An 18,266-nucleotide genomic window follows, 5' to 3' on the forward strand; every position below is an offset into this window, starting at 1 on the left:
ACAGTGGGTGCTTTCCACAGGGGTTAGCCCTCACGTAGGTTTGGGGTTTAAATGGACTCTCCCTGTGTAGTATGGAAACCTCTTACCAAGAAATTAATGTTAAAAAGTGATTTATCTCTGCGATACTTCTGGAACACCTGGCAGAAGCAAAAAAAAAACAAGAACAAACTAACTCTCTGGAGAAATACTCCCTTACCCCGGGTGGCAAAGATTTCCACAGAAAATCTTACCAGAGATGAACTCACATTCCAAAATTATAAATCATATAAGGAAACAATGCAACAAGAGCAACAGGCAGTAGACAAATGACAGGATTAGACCTTACAAGAAATTTTAAAATTGGATTACTGGAGAATATAAAGTGAGTATCTCAAATAATTAAGGTATAAAAGAGTGAACTGAAAACATACACGGAAAAAAAGAGATACTATGAAAAAAAGATCAGACAGATTTGAAAAATAATTACAGCTTCTAGAAATAACTATTGAAATTTAAATCTCAATGGATGGGTAAAAAAACACATTGGACACAGCTAAAGAGCAAAATAGATGTGAAAAAATTATCCAGCATGTAGCACAAAGAGTTAAAAATGTGTAAAACATGAGGGGAAAAAACAAACAAACAAACCTGAGAGACACAACAACAGAATGAAAGAGGTCTAACATACACTTAATAGGATTCCAAGAGGAAGGATTGGCGAGAATGACAGATATGTAATATTCAAAGAGAAAATGACTCAATTATCCAACACTGATTAAAGACATGAACTCCAGGTTAAAGAAGAAAAATCACTCTCAAAAGCAGATAGAGAATGGGAATAGAAAATCACCATTTGGCAACAATTATACCAACTGATTCAGGCAAGAAATCATCAGTGGATGCTAAAACTAGTGGGTGAAAGTTTGAGGAGTAACAGGATATTTACACAGTCTCAAAGTATTTCCCCACAAGACACGTTAAAAGAAAGGGGTAACTTCCCATTGGAGAAACCTGTGAGTGAAGTTACCATCACTACTGACGGGACAAATTGACATCATGTGTCCTCCAATGTGATACACTGAGAACCAACGTTACTTTTGTGATATTCCTGTCAAAAATGCATAATTTAAATTTCTATAATTTGGAACATGATGCATAATTTGACACAAAAGCATCAGACAAACCCAAATCAAGGGACATATTCTAAAATAACTGACATGTTCTCTTTGAAAAGGCCAATGCCATGCAAGACAAAGAAAAGACTTGAGAAGCTGTTCCAAAGGAGGCTAAAGAGACATGACAACTGAATGCAATGCATGGTCTGGAATCTTCTTTTGCTATAACGGACGTTATGAGGATAACTGGCAAAAATCTACATAAGGTCTATAAATTAAATAATAATGTTGTATCACTGTTTATTTCCAAATGATTTTGGTAACCGTACTGTGATTCCATGAGAAATATCTAGGGGTAAAGGTACATCATACCTGCAACTTCCAAATGGTTCAGGAAAAGACATATATAAATATGAATACACACACACACAGATAAAAGAATAAAGGAAATGTGGTAAAATATTAACATTTGAGGAATATGAGTGAAGGGTGCACAGAAACTGTACTATTTTGGGAATTTTAAGTCTGAAATTATGTCACAATAAAAAGTTAAAAAAATAGAGAATTTTAGGTCTGTTTAAGCAAACAAACAAAAGGCAGATAGGGGAACATAAGCTACCTAGCAAAACATAAGAAGCTAATCCTTCCAAGGATGATGATAAGAAGATTCAGAAATTGGAGGTACTAGGTGTCCAGGAAGGAGGGACTCTAAAAACAATTATAAGAAACAGTTGGTTCCAAAATCCCTTAAACTTATACGCACAGGCAGGCCAACCCCCTACCTGTCCTCCCTACCCTCTGCCACTTTAGCAGGAGAAGGATGTTTATTCTCTGGGGAAAATGAATTAGAGAGATTCCATACTCAGAGACATGAGGCACGGAAGGCAGGGTAAGGCACCGCACTGAATACAGCAGATTAAGTGATCATCGATCAAATGAAGGATGAGAACCCATCTCCTTCCCCCACTCAGCTCCCCACGTGCATGCAGCCCAGACTTATCCATCCTCTCCCTACTCCCAAGGGCAGAAAGATTATTCTCTGGATGGGTGAACCAATCCAACCCATGAATACCAACAATCAGGTCCCCATCCTCATAACCTCAGTAAAGCCCATAAGGTGACAAGCCTATCCATGTGTGCAGAACTTCCAATCAGCTTTCAGTGTCTCTATCTTAAATAAGAGTAGACTGCTGAAAACCATCAGGTATTTGAAGAAAGTTTCCAATATGAAAGATAGAAAATAAAGACCTGAAAAAGGAGTTCAAAGGAAGCAAACAATACAGGGAGCTAAAGACAAATAAAAACAAAACCACAAATATCTTCAGAGAGAGAAAGTACAGTATCCTTAAAACAAGAATAGGAACATATAAAAAAAGATTAATTAGAAGTCAAGAAAAAACTCTAAGAAATTAAAAGTGAACAAAACTTTAAAAATCAAAAGAAAGGTTAGAAGATAAAATTGAGAAAATACCCAAGAAATTAAAACAAAAGTCCATTAAGACAGAAAGAAATGATAAACAGGAAAGCAAAGATAAGAAAAATAAGTATCAATCTAGCATATTCATCATGTAGGTACCCAAGTTCCATAAAGAAAAAAACAAAAACAGAGGAAAAAAAGAATCAAAGATATACATCATGAAAATTTCCTTATAAAGGGCCCAAACCAGTATCCAATGAAACAAAAAAACACTCATACCAAGGCACACCATCATAAAGTTTCAGAACACAGGATTTCCCAAGAAGATAAAAAATTTCACACAAAAGGATCAGGAATTAGAATGACACCTCAGTTTTTTGAGATTAAAACGGGAAGCTTAGAGGACAATGAAGCAATGTCTTCAAAATTCTGAAGAAAAGCTACCACAACCAGAATTTTATACTAGCCCAACTATTAATCAATGTGAAATAGAATAAATGCACTTTCAGACATGCAAGGTGACAGCAAATTTATCCCCTAATAGTCCCCTTTCTGGGGAAGCTATTGGAAAAAATAACCCAAAAAAGAGAAAGATGTTAGAACTTGGAAACAAAGAATCCAACAAAGAAGAGAAAAGAAGGGAATTCCGAGCATCATGGTGAACAGAGAATTTAGGCTGACCTCTGTATAGGAGACCTAGAGAGCAATCAATCCACACTGGAGCTGCAGGTGCAGGGCTATGGGAGAGAAGGGTGGAGGGAGGCAGGGAGGGAAAGAAAGGGGGAAGGAGGGAGGAAATCCTATAGATTACTTGTGCTTGATCATTTCACTCTTTTGGTGGAAAATTTAGTAACAACCAGTGATAGGAACGTGGAAAACTAAGAGGGGGGAAAAAAAAAGGCAGTTATGTATTCACTTCCTGGAAAATAAAAAGTTATACATAATCATGTTTTACTACTTGGTTCCGTTGACAGCAACATTTATATAGTCCTAATAATGCAACAATAAACACTGCTTTAATGAAAAATGATGATACCGCCCCACTGGTAAGATGAGAAAGAAGAGAAATGTGCAGAGGAAGAGGCAAGAACAGGAAACAAAGCACTAACTCTAAGGAAGTAAAAAGATAATGTCTGTGATTGAGAAATCAAAAATAGCACTATCAGCATTTTATGAGGAGATAGGAAAATAAACACCAGAGGAAAGCTGACAGAGTTGAAAGAAGCTGCCCCTTGGGAACAGGCCTTAATTTTAGTTACATGTTTTATTTTACTATCTGAATTTTTAAACCATACATGTGTTAAGCCATACTATTTTTTTAAAGTATTTACAAAATTAAGCGATATAGCTGAGATACAAAAGAGAACCAAAAATCAAGAATCAACCTCCAGCTGGAGCAATGTCGAAATTTTTCTACTCTGCATCTACAATGACCCATTTATTAGAAAACTATACTCAAATATTAATTGATAGGTATGTAAACAGTATAGGATGTTAGAAATGGAAACAGAATTCATTATCCTGATGTTGTGATACGCAACAACTCATTTTCCTGGTAAATTCTTGAGCAGACTCACAGGAGAATGAAAGTGGCCCCAGAAACAAGGGGAAAGGGAATCTGGTGTGCTAGTAAGTGATAGCTGGTGCATGAAGGATGACTTTGCCAAAACACTCAATATGTCCTCAATTCATCTACTGCCAGATCAAGCTCCCACAGACTTCGAGAAACTACTCCACTCGCTGCCCTCCTATATGTGACATAAGGAAGCAGTCAGTTGTTGACTCACGAAAGCCAGAGTCATAAAAGTGAACTCTACAAAAACCGCAGATGTAGCCCGCATCCAGGGAAACCGTGCGTGTGGCTCACCCACTGCCATGACTGGAGTCGCCATGCAGGTGTGTGCTACTCAGGTACACTAGTCTCCCTCTATGAGGAAGGATGCTCTGATTGACACGATCCTCTCTGCAACACCCCCGAGTTTGTCTCTTCACGTGCCTTACTTATCCTCCCCACCTGGATCTGACTTGTGATCTCATCTTCTCCATTTTCTATCTGACCATCAGAACTGGCCAAGCTCTTGGCTTGGGGTTCCGGGTCCAGCTCTTGGGATCTTCCTGCATCTCTCCATTCACAGACCCAACTCAGCTTTCTTTACTCCATGACCTGAGACTTTCTAGCCTTTTTCCAGAGAAGCAACTACAGATACGAAACAATTCAATGGCAAAGGCTGCTCAAGGAAAGGCTTGGAGTTGAGGGCAACAGAGTGGACCGCTTGTGCGACTGTGATCCTGTAAATGTGGTGCCTCTAAAAACAAAAGACTCCGAAAGCTTAAACTTACTTAAAATTCAAGCTAAGATTTCTAAATTCCATACATACTTTAGTCATATCTGGGCAGTGGGAGGAAGAAGGGGAGAATAGGCCAAGAAGGCCTCCTGGGGGGCAGGAGAGACATTCAAATTCCAGAGAAACATTCCACAACCTGGAAGTTAAAGGGCATGGAGTTGAGTTAAACAGACTGCTAACCGGGTATCTTTTCAACTCAGAGTTCTGTTTCGTGCATCTGAGCTGGCACTTCTTCGGCCTGCAGAGTGATTTATAGCTTGTTAGTATTTACAGCTGAGTGATATTTTCAGCGGCTTGTACAACCACAACCTTTGTGAATGAGGGCCGCTGTTTGAACTTCTAAGTGCCGGTAGCCCTGAGTTCTTCATGTAGCTGAGACAGATGTGGGCTGAACCCAGGCCCTGGGTGCTTCTAATCCAAGCCCCAGGGGTACAGAAGAGGAACTGGATGGGGAGAGAGGGAGAGCTTTCTCCAGGCAGTGAGTCAGGACACACACTGTGAATCAACCCCACAACAATGTAGAGTCCCCGGACCAGCAGCATCAACACTGCTTGGGAACTTGCTAGAAAGGCAAATTCTAGGACCTCACCAAGACTTACTCGGAAACTAGGTGTGGAGTGGCAGCCATCTGTGTTTTCATGAGCCTTTCAGGAGCTTCTGATGCATACTGATATTGGAGAACCACTTCCCCAAGAACTAGGGGCTACAGCAAGCTCTGCTGCACTGTGCCCACAGCTCTGACCACGGCTCCTCATGGGTGATGACTGCCAGTCAGGTAAGTGCTCGTACACAACCCTCCCACTTACCAAGCCTTCCCTGCCTGCCTCCAAAAGCTGGACTTGGACTGATGCTGACAGGATGTCTAGGTAAGTATATAATCCTCGTCTGAGGCCTTGCTTGCAGCTAAGTCACCGTTCTGGCTACAGTTCATAGGAACAAGCTCTTATTTTCAACCTTATTCTTATGCGAGGTTCGACAATCCATTTTAAGTTACTTCCCCATTTTTCTCATCAATTTTTGTCAACAGCCATGGGACCCCAGCTGTCTCTCCTTCCTGTTCTAGATCTGGGATGGTCAATGCCGAAAAGAAAAAAAATCTGTGGTATCTTTACTAGTGTTATCTATGAGAGCAAATTTGAACAAAACTGTCTGTCAAAAGGGACTGGGTAAATAAAATTAGGACATGCTGATAAGGTGCAGTATAATCTTTCTAATCATGCTGTAGAAAAATAACATGGGAAACTACTTCACTCTACAACATGATTTTAGGACTACCTTACGTTTAGTTTTTAAAAATTGACACTGAGAGGATACGGTTTTGTTGGCACATGCCAGAAATCCAAAAATTCACAGCTCTCGGCCCACTCCATCCCCGCATCACATTTAATGCTCACTTGCTTCACTCTCTGTCCTCCAGACATGCTCACATCTGGCAGAGAACCAGAGGTAAGGTGGGGGAGGGTGCCCAAGGAGATCCCCAGCCACACAGGCTAGGCCCAGATGTAGGGACCAGGCCTGCCAAGGGGCAAGACCAGAAATGACACAGACATTTAGAAGCAATACAGGTGTGGAGTATTTGGGGGGATGATAAAGTTTTGCTGATACTTGCAAAAAAAAGGGAGAAAAATGAAAGCATGGAGAGACTAAAAAGATAGTAAAATGCAGGCATCCTTGACAGGAGGAGCTAAGAAAATTAACGATAAAAACAAACATGTCATCCCTCATAAAGAACCTTAATTTGGTGAGAAATTCCTTCCAAAGAGAAGATTCAAAACAAAGGGCTAATCCCTCCAGACCTGACAGCCATGCAACTTTAAAGTTGTGCTCCAGAGTTACTTTCTCAAACTTTTTCAAGTTCTGAGAGTGTAGCGCAACGTGGATAACGTAATCGGCCCCCTCTCTGGTTACAGAAGAGAATGGCAAAGCATCTGCCAACACCAGCACTTGGTTTCTGCAAGGCTACCCCTCGCTGTCTCCATCATTCACACACATAGGCCCTTCTTTTGTTTTACATTAAACTAAGGCAGCGGCATCAGGCCAAAACAGGGCTCTCTACTCTCACCCCTCCTCTCCAGCTGAGCAAGCTCAGCGCATGGCTGGAGGCCCTGACAGCAGATCTTTGAAAGAACCAGACCGTCCCTTGATTTACTGACCAAGATCCACACCTACTCCCACCTCGGGGTGTCTGATATTGTAATTTGATGGAATCTAGAGGGGAGACTCCCCTGAAGGTTGGGCTCATAGTAATCACATGTAGGGTAGGTTAAGTATTTCTGAAAGGGAGGGGGAAAGTTAACTGTAAATAAATCAACGTTACTCAGGCTACCTGTCAGTTGCTTTCACTAAAGATGCAGAAATGTACAACCCACAGCTTTAAATCAGGGCTCTCAACACCGGAACTCCTAGAAATGTGGTAAACACTAAATTTCCCTAAAAAGGATTATTTAAGAGAGAGTTAAAGGAAAAAATTAAGAATATATTTTCCAGTTGCATATCCAGATCTATGCTTTTTATACTTGTGTTCTTTCCCAAATTAGAGTCCAGCACTTTGATCATTTTGTCCTAAATTAAAATACATCTATTTCAAAACTATAAAATTTCATATACTATTTTCTCCTAGTCTATATTCTTATGAAATACAGAGACCAAAATCCCAACCATTTATTCTTACACACTTTTCTTAGACCTTTAGCTCAAAGTACAGAATAAAGTCCTACTGTTTCCACATTTTCTGGCTGCGTCATGACCATCCCATCTGTATGAATTCTCCTACAGAGGAACAGATGTGATATTCTTTGTCTCAAGCTTGTACCATATACTCACAAGAGTGGAAATGTTTCCGCCCAGAGGAGGCTTAATGGCTCCCATAAAACTCTATAAGTAACTCAAGATACTCTGCAGGTAGAAGACCTGGGTTCTTGCTTGTTTACACAACTTGCCCATTATATGACCTTGGACGAGTCATCAGGCTCTGTGAACCTCATTGTGTCTCCTTTAGAGATGAACAAGAATCTATCACTTTCCCCACCTTCCCAACAGGGTGAAGGTCAAATAAAATAATGGCTGTCACAACAGCATGTGAGTGAGCCTTGGATGGCTCAAGTCCTGGGATCCCCATCTTCCTTCCTCCCTCCCTCCTTCCTTCCTTTATGTATCAAGGGCTTCCTGTCTGAATTAAATCATCCTAGGTATTATGAGGAATACCAAGATAACTCAGAAATTCCCTTAAGAAGCTTAAAACTTTATAGGAAATTATACTTCTATGCATGTTAAGTGATAGGAAAGAAACAGATAATATGCTTTAAGAGTTACAAGAAGGAAAGATTACTTCGTGCTTAGTTAGGGGTCCAGGAAAACCTCATGGAGGAAGGGGTATATAAGCAGGCCCCTGATATCCAGATAAAATGTGGATGACCAGAGACATTGGTGAAGGGAGGCATCTCAGTGAAAGGACTAACAGTCACAAGGGCACAGGGAAGGAAAAGCATGGAGCAAACACAGAAAGGACAAAGTTGTGCTGCCAGAGATCTAGTGCTCCCTGAAAGGCAACAGAAGGAAATAAAGCTAGAAAGGCAGCCTGGAGCTGGACTGTGGAAGGCCCTGCAGTCAGATTGCGTTTGGATGCCAACACCGCCCTTGCCCATGACGCCCGTGCGCCCACACTCCACATCTGGATAAACGACACCATGTTCCTCACTCTTCCTGAACTGCCCCCCGCCAGTTACTCAGCGATCCCTAATATCACTCACATTTGTCCTGCATTAATTCTCACCTGGGTTCCTGAAACAGCCTCCTGCCTCTAGTCTCAACCTCTTACAACGGATCCATCCTCCACACTGTTGTCAGACTGACCCGAAACGCAATCTCACCACATGATTCCTGTGTAAATACTTCAGTGATCTCCCATCACCCACAGATAACATTCCAGAACCTTCCATAAGATGCCAGGTGTGGGCTTCCCTGGTGGCACAGTGGTTAAGAATCTGCCTGCCAATGCAGGAGACGCAGGCTGGAGCCCTGGTCCAGGAAGATCTCACATGCCACGGAGCAACTAAGCCCGCGCGTCACAACTAATGAGACTGCACTCTAGAGCTCACGAGCCACAACTACTGAGCCCGCGTGACACAACTACTGAAGCCCGCACAACACAACTACTGAAGCCCGCACGCCTAGAGCCCGTGCTCCGCAACAAGAGAAGCCACCGCAATGAGAAGCCCACGCACTACGACAAAGAGTAGCACCCGCTCACCACAACTAGAGAAAGCCCGCGCGCAGCAACGAAGACCCAACGCAGCCAAAAATAATAAATAAAAAATAATAATTAAAAAAAAAAGATGCCAGGTGTTTGGTGTCCTGGGCCCTCTGCAGGCTCCACCTTCTGCTTCTCCCTCACAAGCCCCCTTCACTCTTGCCACACTGACCCCCTCGGAGTTCCTGAAACCGCCATGCTCTCTTGTCCCTCTGACTTCTGAATTTGCTGGTCCTTCTGGATGGAACCTAACTTCCCCCCCCTTTCCCTGACTAGAAACACCTGCCCTTCTCCTTTTAACACTCAGATCATCATTTACCATTGTTCTGGAACTAGTAGCCAAGGTAATTAGATCAAAGATAATAAAAGGTTCAAATACTGAAAAAAGGAAGCGAAATTAGCATTTGTAAATATGATTGCATATCTAGAAGACACAAGAGAATCAACTTCTAAAAAGTGAAACAATTACAGAATTCAGTAAAAGAGTATTTCAAAATTTATGTTCAAAAGCCAGTAATATGTCTTCACACAAAAGTTAGAAACTACAATGTCAGAGAGTACATATTCCTTTATCAGAGTATAAGAAAGATAAAATACCTAAGAAAAAAATTTTCAGGACTTGTGAAGGACCTATATAAAGAAAACTTTAAAATTCTACCAGAAAGACAAATCTTGCTTCAAGATAGCAAGATCTACTGCAATGTAAATCCCCAAGGCATGGATTTTTCTCTGCTTTGTTGACTGACATATTTCAAGTACCAAGAACACTGCCTGGAACATATCAGGCACTCAGTAAGTACCCACTGAATGAATAAATGCCTAAAACTATCTAAAAATTCAATGTGACCAATCGAAATACAAATAGGATTTATATTTGTATTCTGGGAGAAACTGACAGAGATGTCAACCTCCACTTGAGCAAAAATTCAAGTACTCAGGGTTACTGAAGGCATGGAGAACCAGAATAACCAAAATGTTTCTGGTGGAACTATAAACTGGTACAGTCTTTTGAAAGGGCCATTTGTTAATATCTATCAACATTCAAAATGTGTTTATTCTTTCAGCAATTTCTCAGCTGGAATTAATTCTGTAGATACACTCACACATTTATGTGCAAACACATGGGAAAGGATGTCCCTTGTATTACTGTTAGAAAATAGATTTGCATGTAAGATACACCTGAACAATAGTATACAGCCATCCTTAAACCTGAAGTATACCTATATAGAATGAAATGGAAGTAAGCCCATGATCTATTAGTAAAGTGAAAAAGGCAAGGTACAGAATACTATGTATAGTATGATCCCATTTGTGTTCTAAAATTATATAGTTAGGTGTATATAGGAATAGAAACATTCTGTAAGGTTACCTTTGGCAACAGATTCAAGGGAAGAGACAGACAGAAGGAAACTTTACCTCAAGCAAGACAGAAAGGTGTCTGCTGTTGTTTTGCTTTTACCGTTTTACTTCCTCTCAGGCACCCTCGCTTCAGGAGGTGTCCTGCCCACCCCCATCCAGGAGCGCCGCCTGCCCCACCCTGTACACTAGGGTGCACAGAACTACTCATACAATACCCTTCCTCGCTGGCTTCCCAAGTTAGTGGAGAGTTCCTCTGAGGGCAGGGCTGACTTTCCTTTTCTGCTTTCTCAGCACATGGCAGACTGCCTGGCACACAGGAACCACTTAATAAAGGCGGGAGGAAGGAAGGCAGGAAGGAGGGAGGGAGGGAAGGAGGGCCCTACATGAAGATTAACCAGGTGGCAGCACACAGGACTATCTAGAGAAGGTAGAGTCAGGAGACAAGGACGGCCGGCCAGAAAGAGAGCAACGATTCAGTCTGACATGGAGAAGACCCTAGTGCTCTCAGGTGGAGGCCTCGGGGTCTGTGAGCCAGACGGCAGGTGTTCTCCAGCTTCAGGCACTTTCAGTGAGAAAGAAGCCGTGGCCGCTGACACACTCCCTGCAATGCCACAAGTGCCTCGTGACTCCTGCAAGCAAGGACGAAGCCCTGTGAGCAGCTTCTGACCACACCATCTCACTGCTGGAAATACCCAGGGGCCTCAGCCAAAGTCCTGAGCAATCCCTAATGCCTCTCGATCACTTTTGCTGATGATGTTCCTCACAAGGGGTCTGAATGTTAACTGACATAATCCACGGAAAGCACTTAGCATAAAGCACAAGAGGAAGTGCTCAAAATATAAGCTGTTATTATTAAGTTGCTTACAGAATCCTTCCAAGAGTTCAAAGCACCACAACTGCAAAAGTCATCAGAAGTCTTCCATTTCCAACAAGACCCAGGCCTCCCCATTTATTTCTGTAATAAATAAACATACTGTCTTCCTAAGCACATTTAAAATAAACTGGAAGCTGCTGCTTTGGTATTTCTTACTTTTGTCATCATTTCAAAATTCAGCTGGTCCTATCGGCCCCAAGTCTTACGGCACACTCCCATCTTAGAAAGCTCGAATTTAAATAACCTTTACAAATTCAGTACATTTTCCATCATCCCATCCTGATAGCTGGCCCAGGCCTGATGTGGCTCGCCCCGGAATTCATTTACCACGGAGGGAGGGTCATTCCAGTCTTCATAGGAGATGGCGGCGTATGGGTAGATCCGGTCATTGATGATCTGCAGGGTGGCCAGGGCAATGGCTTTGATTGACTGGAAGTACGCTTCCCAGAACCACCGTGCCTGTGAAGAAAACCACACTGTGTGAAGTGAGCAAAGAGAGTGAAGAACTAGATGCTCCGTCACAGCCAACTCTGGGTCTGGGTAATTGCCTTACTTCTGAAGAAGAGGGAGACCAAGGCAAAGGCTCCCTGCTGTTCAAGCCAGCTCCATCAGAGTGGGCATCAAGGCAGTCAAAATAGCACGTGAGCACGTGACACGCACACTGGATTCAATTTAGGTTTAAGAGAAACTACGTGATATTTAAGACGAAATATCAGTGTGTTTAACCAGAGCAAGTTTAGAGTCTTTTTTGATATAACATACATAAAGTGCACAGATCTTAAGGGTACAACTCAATGAATTGCTACCTTCAGTACTCTTATAACTACTACCCAGATAAAGATATAGAACATTCCACACCCCAGTCAGAACCTCACCCCTCCAAAAGTAATCATTATTCTGATTTCTATTAGCCCACTACTGAATTTCATATTAATGGCATAGAACAGTATTTACTCTTTTGCTCAACACTGTAATACTAAAATCAGGTTTTGGTGTCAAGTTATGCTGGCCTCATAGAAGGAGTTGAAAAAGTTCTATTCCTTGACAAATTTTATGCAAGGTTGGCATTACTTCTTCCTTGAAAGACTGAGAATTCATCAAAAAAGCCATCTGGGCTAGGTGTTTTTTTGGTGTGTAAAGGTTTTAAATCATGGATTAATTTTCTTTCATAGCCATAAGATTATGCAAATTTTCATGTCAGTTTTGCAGGTAGTATTTTTCAAGGAATATGTTCACTTTACCTAAATTGTTAAATTTATTGGACTAAATGTGTGTCAATGCCTATTTAATGCCTATAGAACCTGTAGCAATACACCTCCTTTCATTCCTGATATTGATAATCTGTGTTTTCTCTTTGTACTTGATCAGTCTTACTGGATGTTTATCAATTTTATTATCTTTTCAAAAAAACCAATGTTTGGTTTTGCTGATTTTCTTTACCTTACATTTTTTTTCTATTTTGTCCCTTTCTGCTCTTATTTTTACTTTCTTCTGTTTTGGGGGACTTTAATTCATCCTGCATTTAGCTTCTTGAGGTTGAAGTTTAGATATTTCAATCTTTCTTCTTTTTTAATACATACATGTAAAGCTATAAATTTACTTCTATGCACTATTTTAAATGCATCCCACACATTTATATATCATTTTCGTTATAATTTAGGTGAAAAATGTTTTTAATTTCCATTGTGATAGTTTCTTTAATCCATGGGTCATTTAGAAGTATGCTGTTTAATTTCCAAACATTTTGGGATTTTCTATTTATCTTTCTGTTACTGATTTCTACTTTGCACTGTAGTCAGAAAACACACATGTTATTTCAAAACTTGGCAATTTATTTAAACTTGATTTATGGCCCAGTACATAGCTTATTTTTGTAAATGATCTATGTGCACTTTAAAAAAAGAGAATTTTGCCATTGATGAGTGTAATGTTTCACCACTGTCAAGTACAGTAAGTTGATTTTAAGTACTGTTTCAATATTCTTTATCTTTGATTTTTCTCTGCCTGTGTGCATGTGCATGTACATGTGTGTGCGTGTGTTTACTTCCAAAACTTTTACTTTCAAATTTGTGCCCTCAAAGCTTGTCTCAGGATCGTCTCTTATAAAAAGGATATAAATGGCTTTTAATATTTTATCCTATTCAAAAATCTTTGGCTTCCAATTGTACATATAGTCCATTTACGCTTAATGTAATTTCTGATACGGCTGAGTTTAAGTGTATGCTCATTCTATTTGTTTCATCGAGGTTCACAGATATACCTCACTGTGGCCCTTTGTATTTATCCCACTTAGGACTGGAGAGCTTCTCCAATCTATGATTTGATGTCTCTCCCTGTTTTTAGAAAACTCTCAGTCAATATTTTTTTAAAATATTGGTTCTGTCACACTCCTCTTCTTCTAGGACTCCAAATACACATGTACGTAAAATGTTTTCACCATGTCCCATATGTCTCTTATTCTCTTTTCTGTATTTTTCCTCTCTGTGCTTCAATCTGGGTATTTTCTACTAGTTTTTCTTCTGGTCCAATAATCCTTTATCCTTTTTTTGTGTGTGTCTAAACTGCTATTAAACCAATGTACTGAATTCTTACTTTCCCTTCTTATATTTTTCAGTTGCAGAATTTCCATTTGACTTTTTAAAAGAAGATTTCAAAACTTTGTTGAAATCCTCCTTTTTTTCTTCTATATTATTGAACATTGTTCGTTCCTGACTGATAACCCCAGTATCTGAGTAACCTGTAACTCTCTTTCTATCATCTGTTTTTACTCTTCATTTTGGTCATTTGGTTTCAATTTCTAGCATGCATCTTAATTTTTTTATTGGATGCCAACATTCTGTATTAAAAAACTGTAGAGGTTCTGGATGATCCAGATTATCTTCCTCCTAAGAATGTAACATATTCTTCTGGCAGGCACAGAGAATGCAGTCAGACCACTATAATCCTGTCAGGGGTTGGTTTTAAGTTTTGTCAGGGCCACCTTTTTTCAGCTTGCCCTTACTCTGAAGGTGTGGCCTTCTGGGCCTTCAATTAAAGCCTGGGGTATTTACCAGGATCCCTCCATCTTGCCCAGCCTTGAACATTGATCTTTATCTCATCAGTACTATACACGGTTGCTGAAATAGCTACAGAGCTTGTTAGGCTCCTAGTTGTTTCTTTCTGCAGGGATTCTCAGAGTCTTGTTCTGATCATGTGCACCTCAGAAGTTGGCAAACACCTTAAGGGAAGATTGCATGCCCATTTTTTGCTATATCCCCGTGGTTCCCTTTCTCCTGGGATTTTGTCCTTCAAATCCCAGATACTTTGGAAGCCCCTAACTCCAACCTGTCAGCCCTGTGGGACTGCTGCTTTCTGCAAAGCCTCCATACCCTGGGCTGTGAATTAGGAAGCACCCTCGGGGAAGGAGCCAGAGTGAACAAGTAGCTCCCCTCAGTGTGCTCCTGTCTCTCAGGAATTGTCCCTCAAGTCCTGACTGCATGGGCTGCTCTCTGAACTGTTGTTTCATCTACTTTAATAAGCTCTTATACTTCTTTTTCTTTTATTGACCGGAGGGTTACTCCCAAACCAGCTACTGTGTCAGAGTCTTCTGAAAGAAGACAGTTTCTTATCCAAGCAGAGTTTAAACTCGGTTCCTAATGAAAGCAGGATGCTGGTGTAGACGACCTCTCCAGCTTCATTCGGCCTACGAGTCCACTCAAAATCAGAGACTGTTAGGACTTACGCAAGGGGGCGAACATTTCCAAGTTTAGCATGAGAAACTGGAAGCATAACCAAAATAGGTGGAGGAAAGAGACACTTTCTAGTCCAGACTTACTGACTTTGGTTCTGTTTCCTGGGCAAGTCCTCTATTCATTAGTTAAAGCCAAGGATAACTTCTGAGTTATATGACGACTGTTGTTTCCACTAACATTAAGAAGAAGGCGAAGCATCCCAATGAGAATTTCTCCTACTCAAAGAAAATCAGAAACAGATTTAGCTTCCAAGGGCATCTGACTTAAGCTGTCCTGTGGTCTGCCATCTGGGTACAGCCTGGGGGCCTGCTGGCTGCCTGCTGCTGCTTCTTAGATACACTCCACTCACTCCAATCTCCTTCCTGCTCAGTCATCTTGCTGCTTTCCCTCCCATCATCCAGCCAAAATATCCACAGTTCATGAGACCTAAAAGAATCCATCTTCTCTGTGAGACCTTTACTGAGGTTGAGTGCCCCCAACATCAATAATCTTCTCTTACTGTGAAACACTACAGCATTTACAGCCTTTACCTTATATGTCAGGTCTCTTATATTCTGTTCTATCACTGATTTGCTGCTATTTCAGATGATCACATTTCTCTCTCCAGCTAGACTGTGAATTCCTTTGGTGTGGAAACTGGCATTCTTTTATTAGTATCCCTGCAAATGTTAGAATGTTTTCCCTGTTGCAAAGCACTTTTGTACCCATGGTCTCATTTGCTCTTTATTACCAGTTTGTCACTTATTTGGGGCAGATGCAAATCTCACTTTATATGTGAGGAAACTGAGACACAAAGCTGTTAAGTGGCAGTGTCACCACTTATGAATCCTAACTCTAAAGTCAGACCTTTTCCTACCCCATTCTAGAGTATTAAGAGTACCAGCACACAGTAAGTTTTAGGAAATGGTCCTCTACCAAAGAACTAAAAGGAGTAAAAATTCACTGAGAAGCGTGAGCCCACACATAAACACACACAGCTTAAATATTTACCTCCTTTTCTACCCAAATGGGTCCATCATCGTAGGTTCTTTTATTTTAAATCACACCACACTCAAACTTAAGCATCCCAAAGCTTTACGTTCACACTGAATCACAGCAGAGACAGCAGCATTTGGGATTTATAGGAAACAATGATTGGTAACAAATCCACCTAGAATACCAGCCAACTGCACAAGTGTAGGACAGAGCTTCTGATTTAAGATGTCTCAAATCATCTAGCCCTGTCCACCAAATTACAATTTCTCTCAGAAAGGAAGCAAGCTTTGCCAATAATCATAGTTCAAGTGTCTCAGCCTGAGGATAAGTGAACTTTGCAGGCTTAATTATTTCTGCAGGACCTCTTTAACACCTTGAAGTGTTTAGAAGGCGTAATTTACAGCCCCTCCAGGACTCAGCATCAGCCACTTTTCGGCAGAGAAGAAGGAGTTTTCAGCTATGCTGGCAATACAAGAAAGCACCAGTGTTCCCATCCAGTGAGCAAATGCAAATGCTTATTATGTTTTGAGGGTTTTTTCCCCCCTAAAACAGGGGCCACACTTATCTCTATCTGAAAAGTTTAAATGAGGGATTCTTCCACAGCTCTGCAAATTCCCTAGGCACTCTATACTGTAGATCTACACAACTGAAATGTAAGTCACATATGAAATGGTCATAACAATAACCTTTGACAAAGCATTTAGCCTTTCTTCATTAAACAGGTACCACGGTAATTTTGTAAAACGTGCATATTTCAAAGCATAAGAACTACAAAGGTCCTATGATGCTTTCAAATATTAGAATCATAAAGCAAAGGGCAAGGATTGGGCCAACTTAAAACTAACTTAAGCAAATAAATACTTCAAATTGAAACTGCTACTTTGGTTTAATTTCTTTGATTTTCAGTAACATAACCAACAGGATTAGCAATAACAAGTGTTTAAAGGAAGCCCGCACAGTATGGTAGAAAGAGCCACGGCGATGAGTACCTTGCACAATTTTAAGTGACTTAACCCCTCTGCTTTTTGCATCTATGAGATGGAGACCACACCGCCTTTCTCGTGGAGCTGAAGATCCAGTGAGATGAGGGTTGTAACGCCCCTTGCCCAGTGCCAGTGCAGAACAATCAGAACATGTCAGCTCTCTGCTCAACACTTGCATCCATCCTATCCCCTCAGGGTCTTTGCCACTTATGTTAGAATACACTCAGCACTGTTTTGGGGTGGAAAGGGAGGAAGGGGAAGAGGAGAGACAGAATGGGATCTCAACATTACACTCCATTCATCTCAATTCTTGAAGCCAGTAAAGAAATCCAACTGGTCACAGAACAGAGTTAGATATAATAAAAATAAATCAAGTACGAGTGTGACAGACCTTTATACTGAAAAGTACAGCAACTAATGACATGCCCCTTCTACCTGAATCTCTAAGCTTCCAAGGAAGAGGCCAGCACTCCTCTGGAAACTGTGAGGGTGGGAACACATCTGGTTTTGCTCACGACTGGTCTTGCAGCCCCTAGCACAGTGCCTGTCAAGGAGTGGGCAGTCAAACGTTTGTTGAAAGAACAAATCCATCTCCCTCACAGGCATCACATGCATCTCACGGGACTTTCCAAATCTTCTAAGTACCAGCCCATGACCTTAAAGGGGGAAGACCATCATTTAATAATAATGACCGCATCTTGTATACAGAATTTTAAAAGGTAAAAGATGGGGGAAATGGATTTGAGGGGAAAAAAGGAAAATTTGTTTCTGGGTGAAACAGCAAGGCAGCAATGGGATTATAAGTTTCCCTTATATTACGCACGTGAAGACCACGAGAGAGAGAAACGGTTGTTAAAACTATGCCACGCCAGTCTGTTCCTAGTGGACAGGCTATCCAACCATTCAAAGACTATATAGAAGGACAAGAACCCCAGGATCCCTAGTGGTCCAAGAGCATCTGCCTCCCAAAGCAGTGACGGCTTTCCAGTGCCCTTCATTCAGTCAGCAGCCAACTGTGCAATGCCCTTTCCATCAGAACCCCCTGAAAGTGACCCACGTCAACAGGCTTCATTTTAGTACATTAAAGGACTTTCCTAATGAAAACCACAAAACAAAATGATAAACCAGCCAGCTAAGCCTCTGTCCCAAATCCCAAGAGGTAGCACTGTCCAAACACCCGACAACGACATGTAGCTGTGGATCAGCAGGTGCCCCAATTCTGCTCTATTTCCCCACCCC

General features: G+C 41.1%; 1 protein-coding gene across 7 annotated transcripts in view; it reads right to left on the reverse strand.

The window, feature by feature from the left end:
- Positions 1-18,266, reverse strand: part of EXT2 (exostosin glycosyltransferase 2) — a 135,882-nt gene that overhangs the window by 58,024 nt on the left and 59,592 nt on the right. For 6 of the 7 annotated variants that reach the window (XM_057552325.1, XM_057552324.1, XM_057552323.1 and 3 more), the window contains one exon: positions 11,666-11,797. The exons of the other annotated variant lie outside the window; for it this stretch is intronic. In XM_057552325.1, coding sequence (XP_057408308.1) covers positions 11,666-11,797 — 132 coding nt within the window. The remainder of the gene's footprint in view (positions 1-11,665; positions 11,798-18,266) is intronic. 7 annotated transcript variants of the gene reach the window in all.

Source organism: Balaenoptera acutorostrata, chromosome 9 (assembly GCF_949987535.1).
Source record: "Balaenoptera acutorostrata chromosome 9, mBalAcu1.1, whole genome shotgun sequence".
Classification (NCBI taxonomy): Eukaryota; Metazoa; Chordata; class Mammalia; order Artiodactyla; family Balaenopteridae; genus Balaenoptera; species Balaenoptera acutorostrata.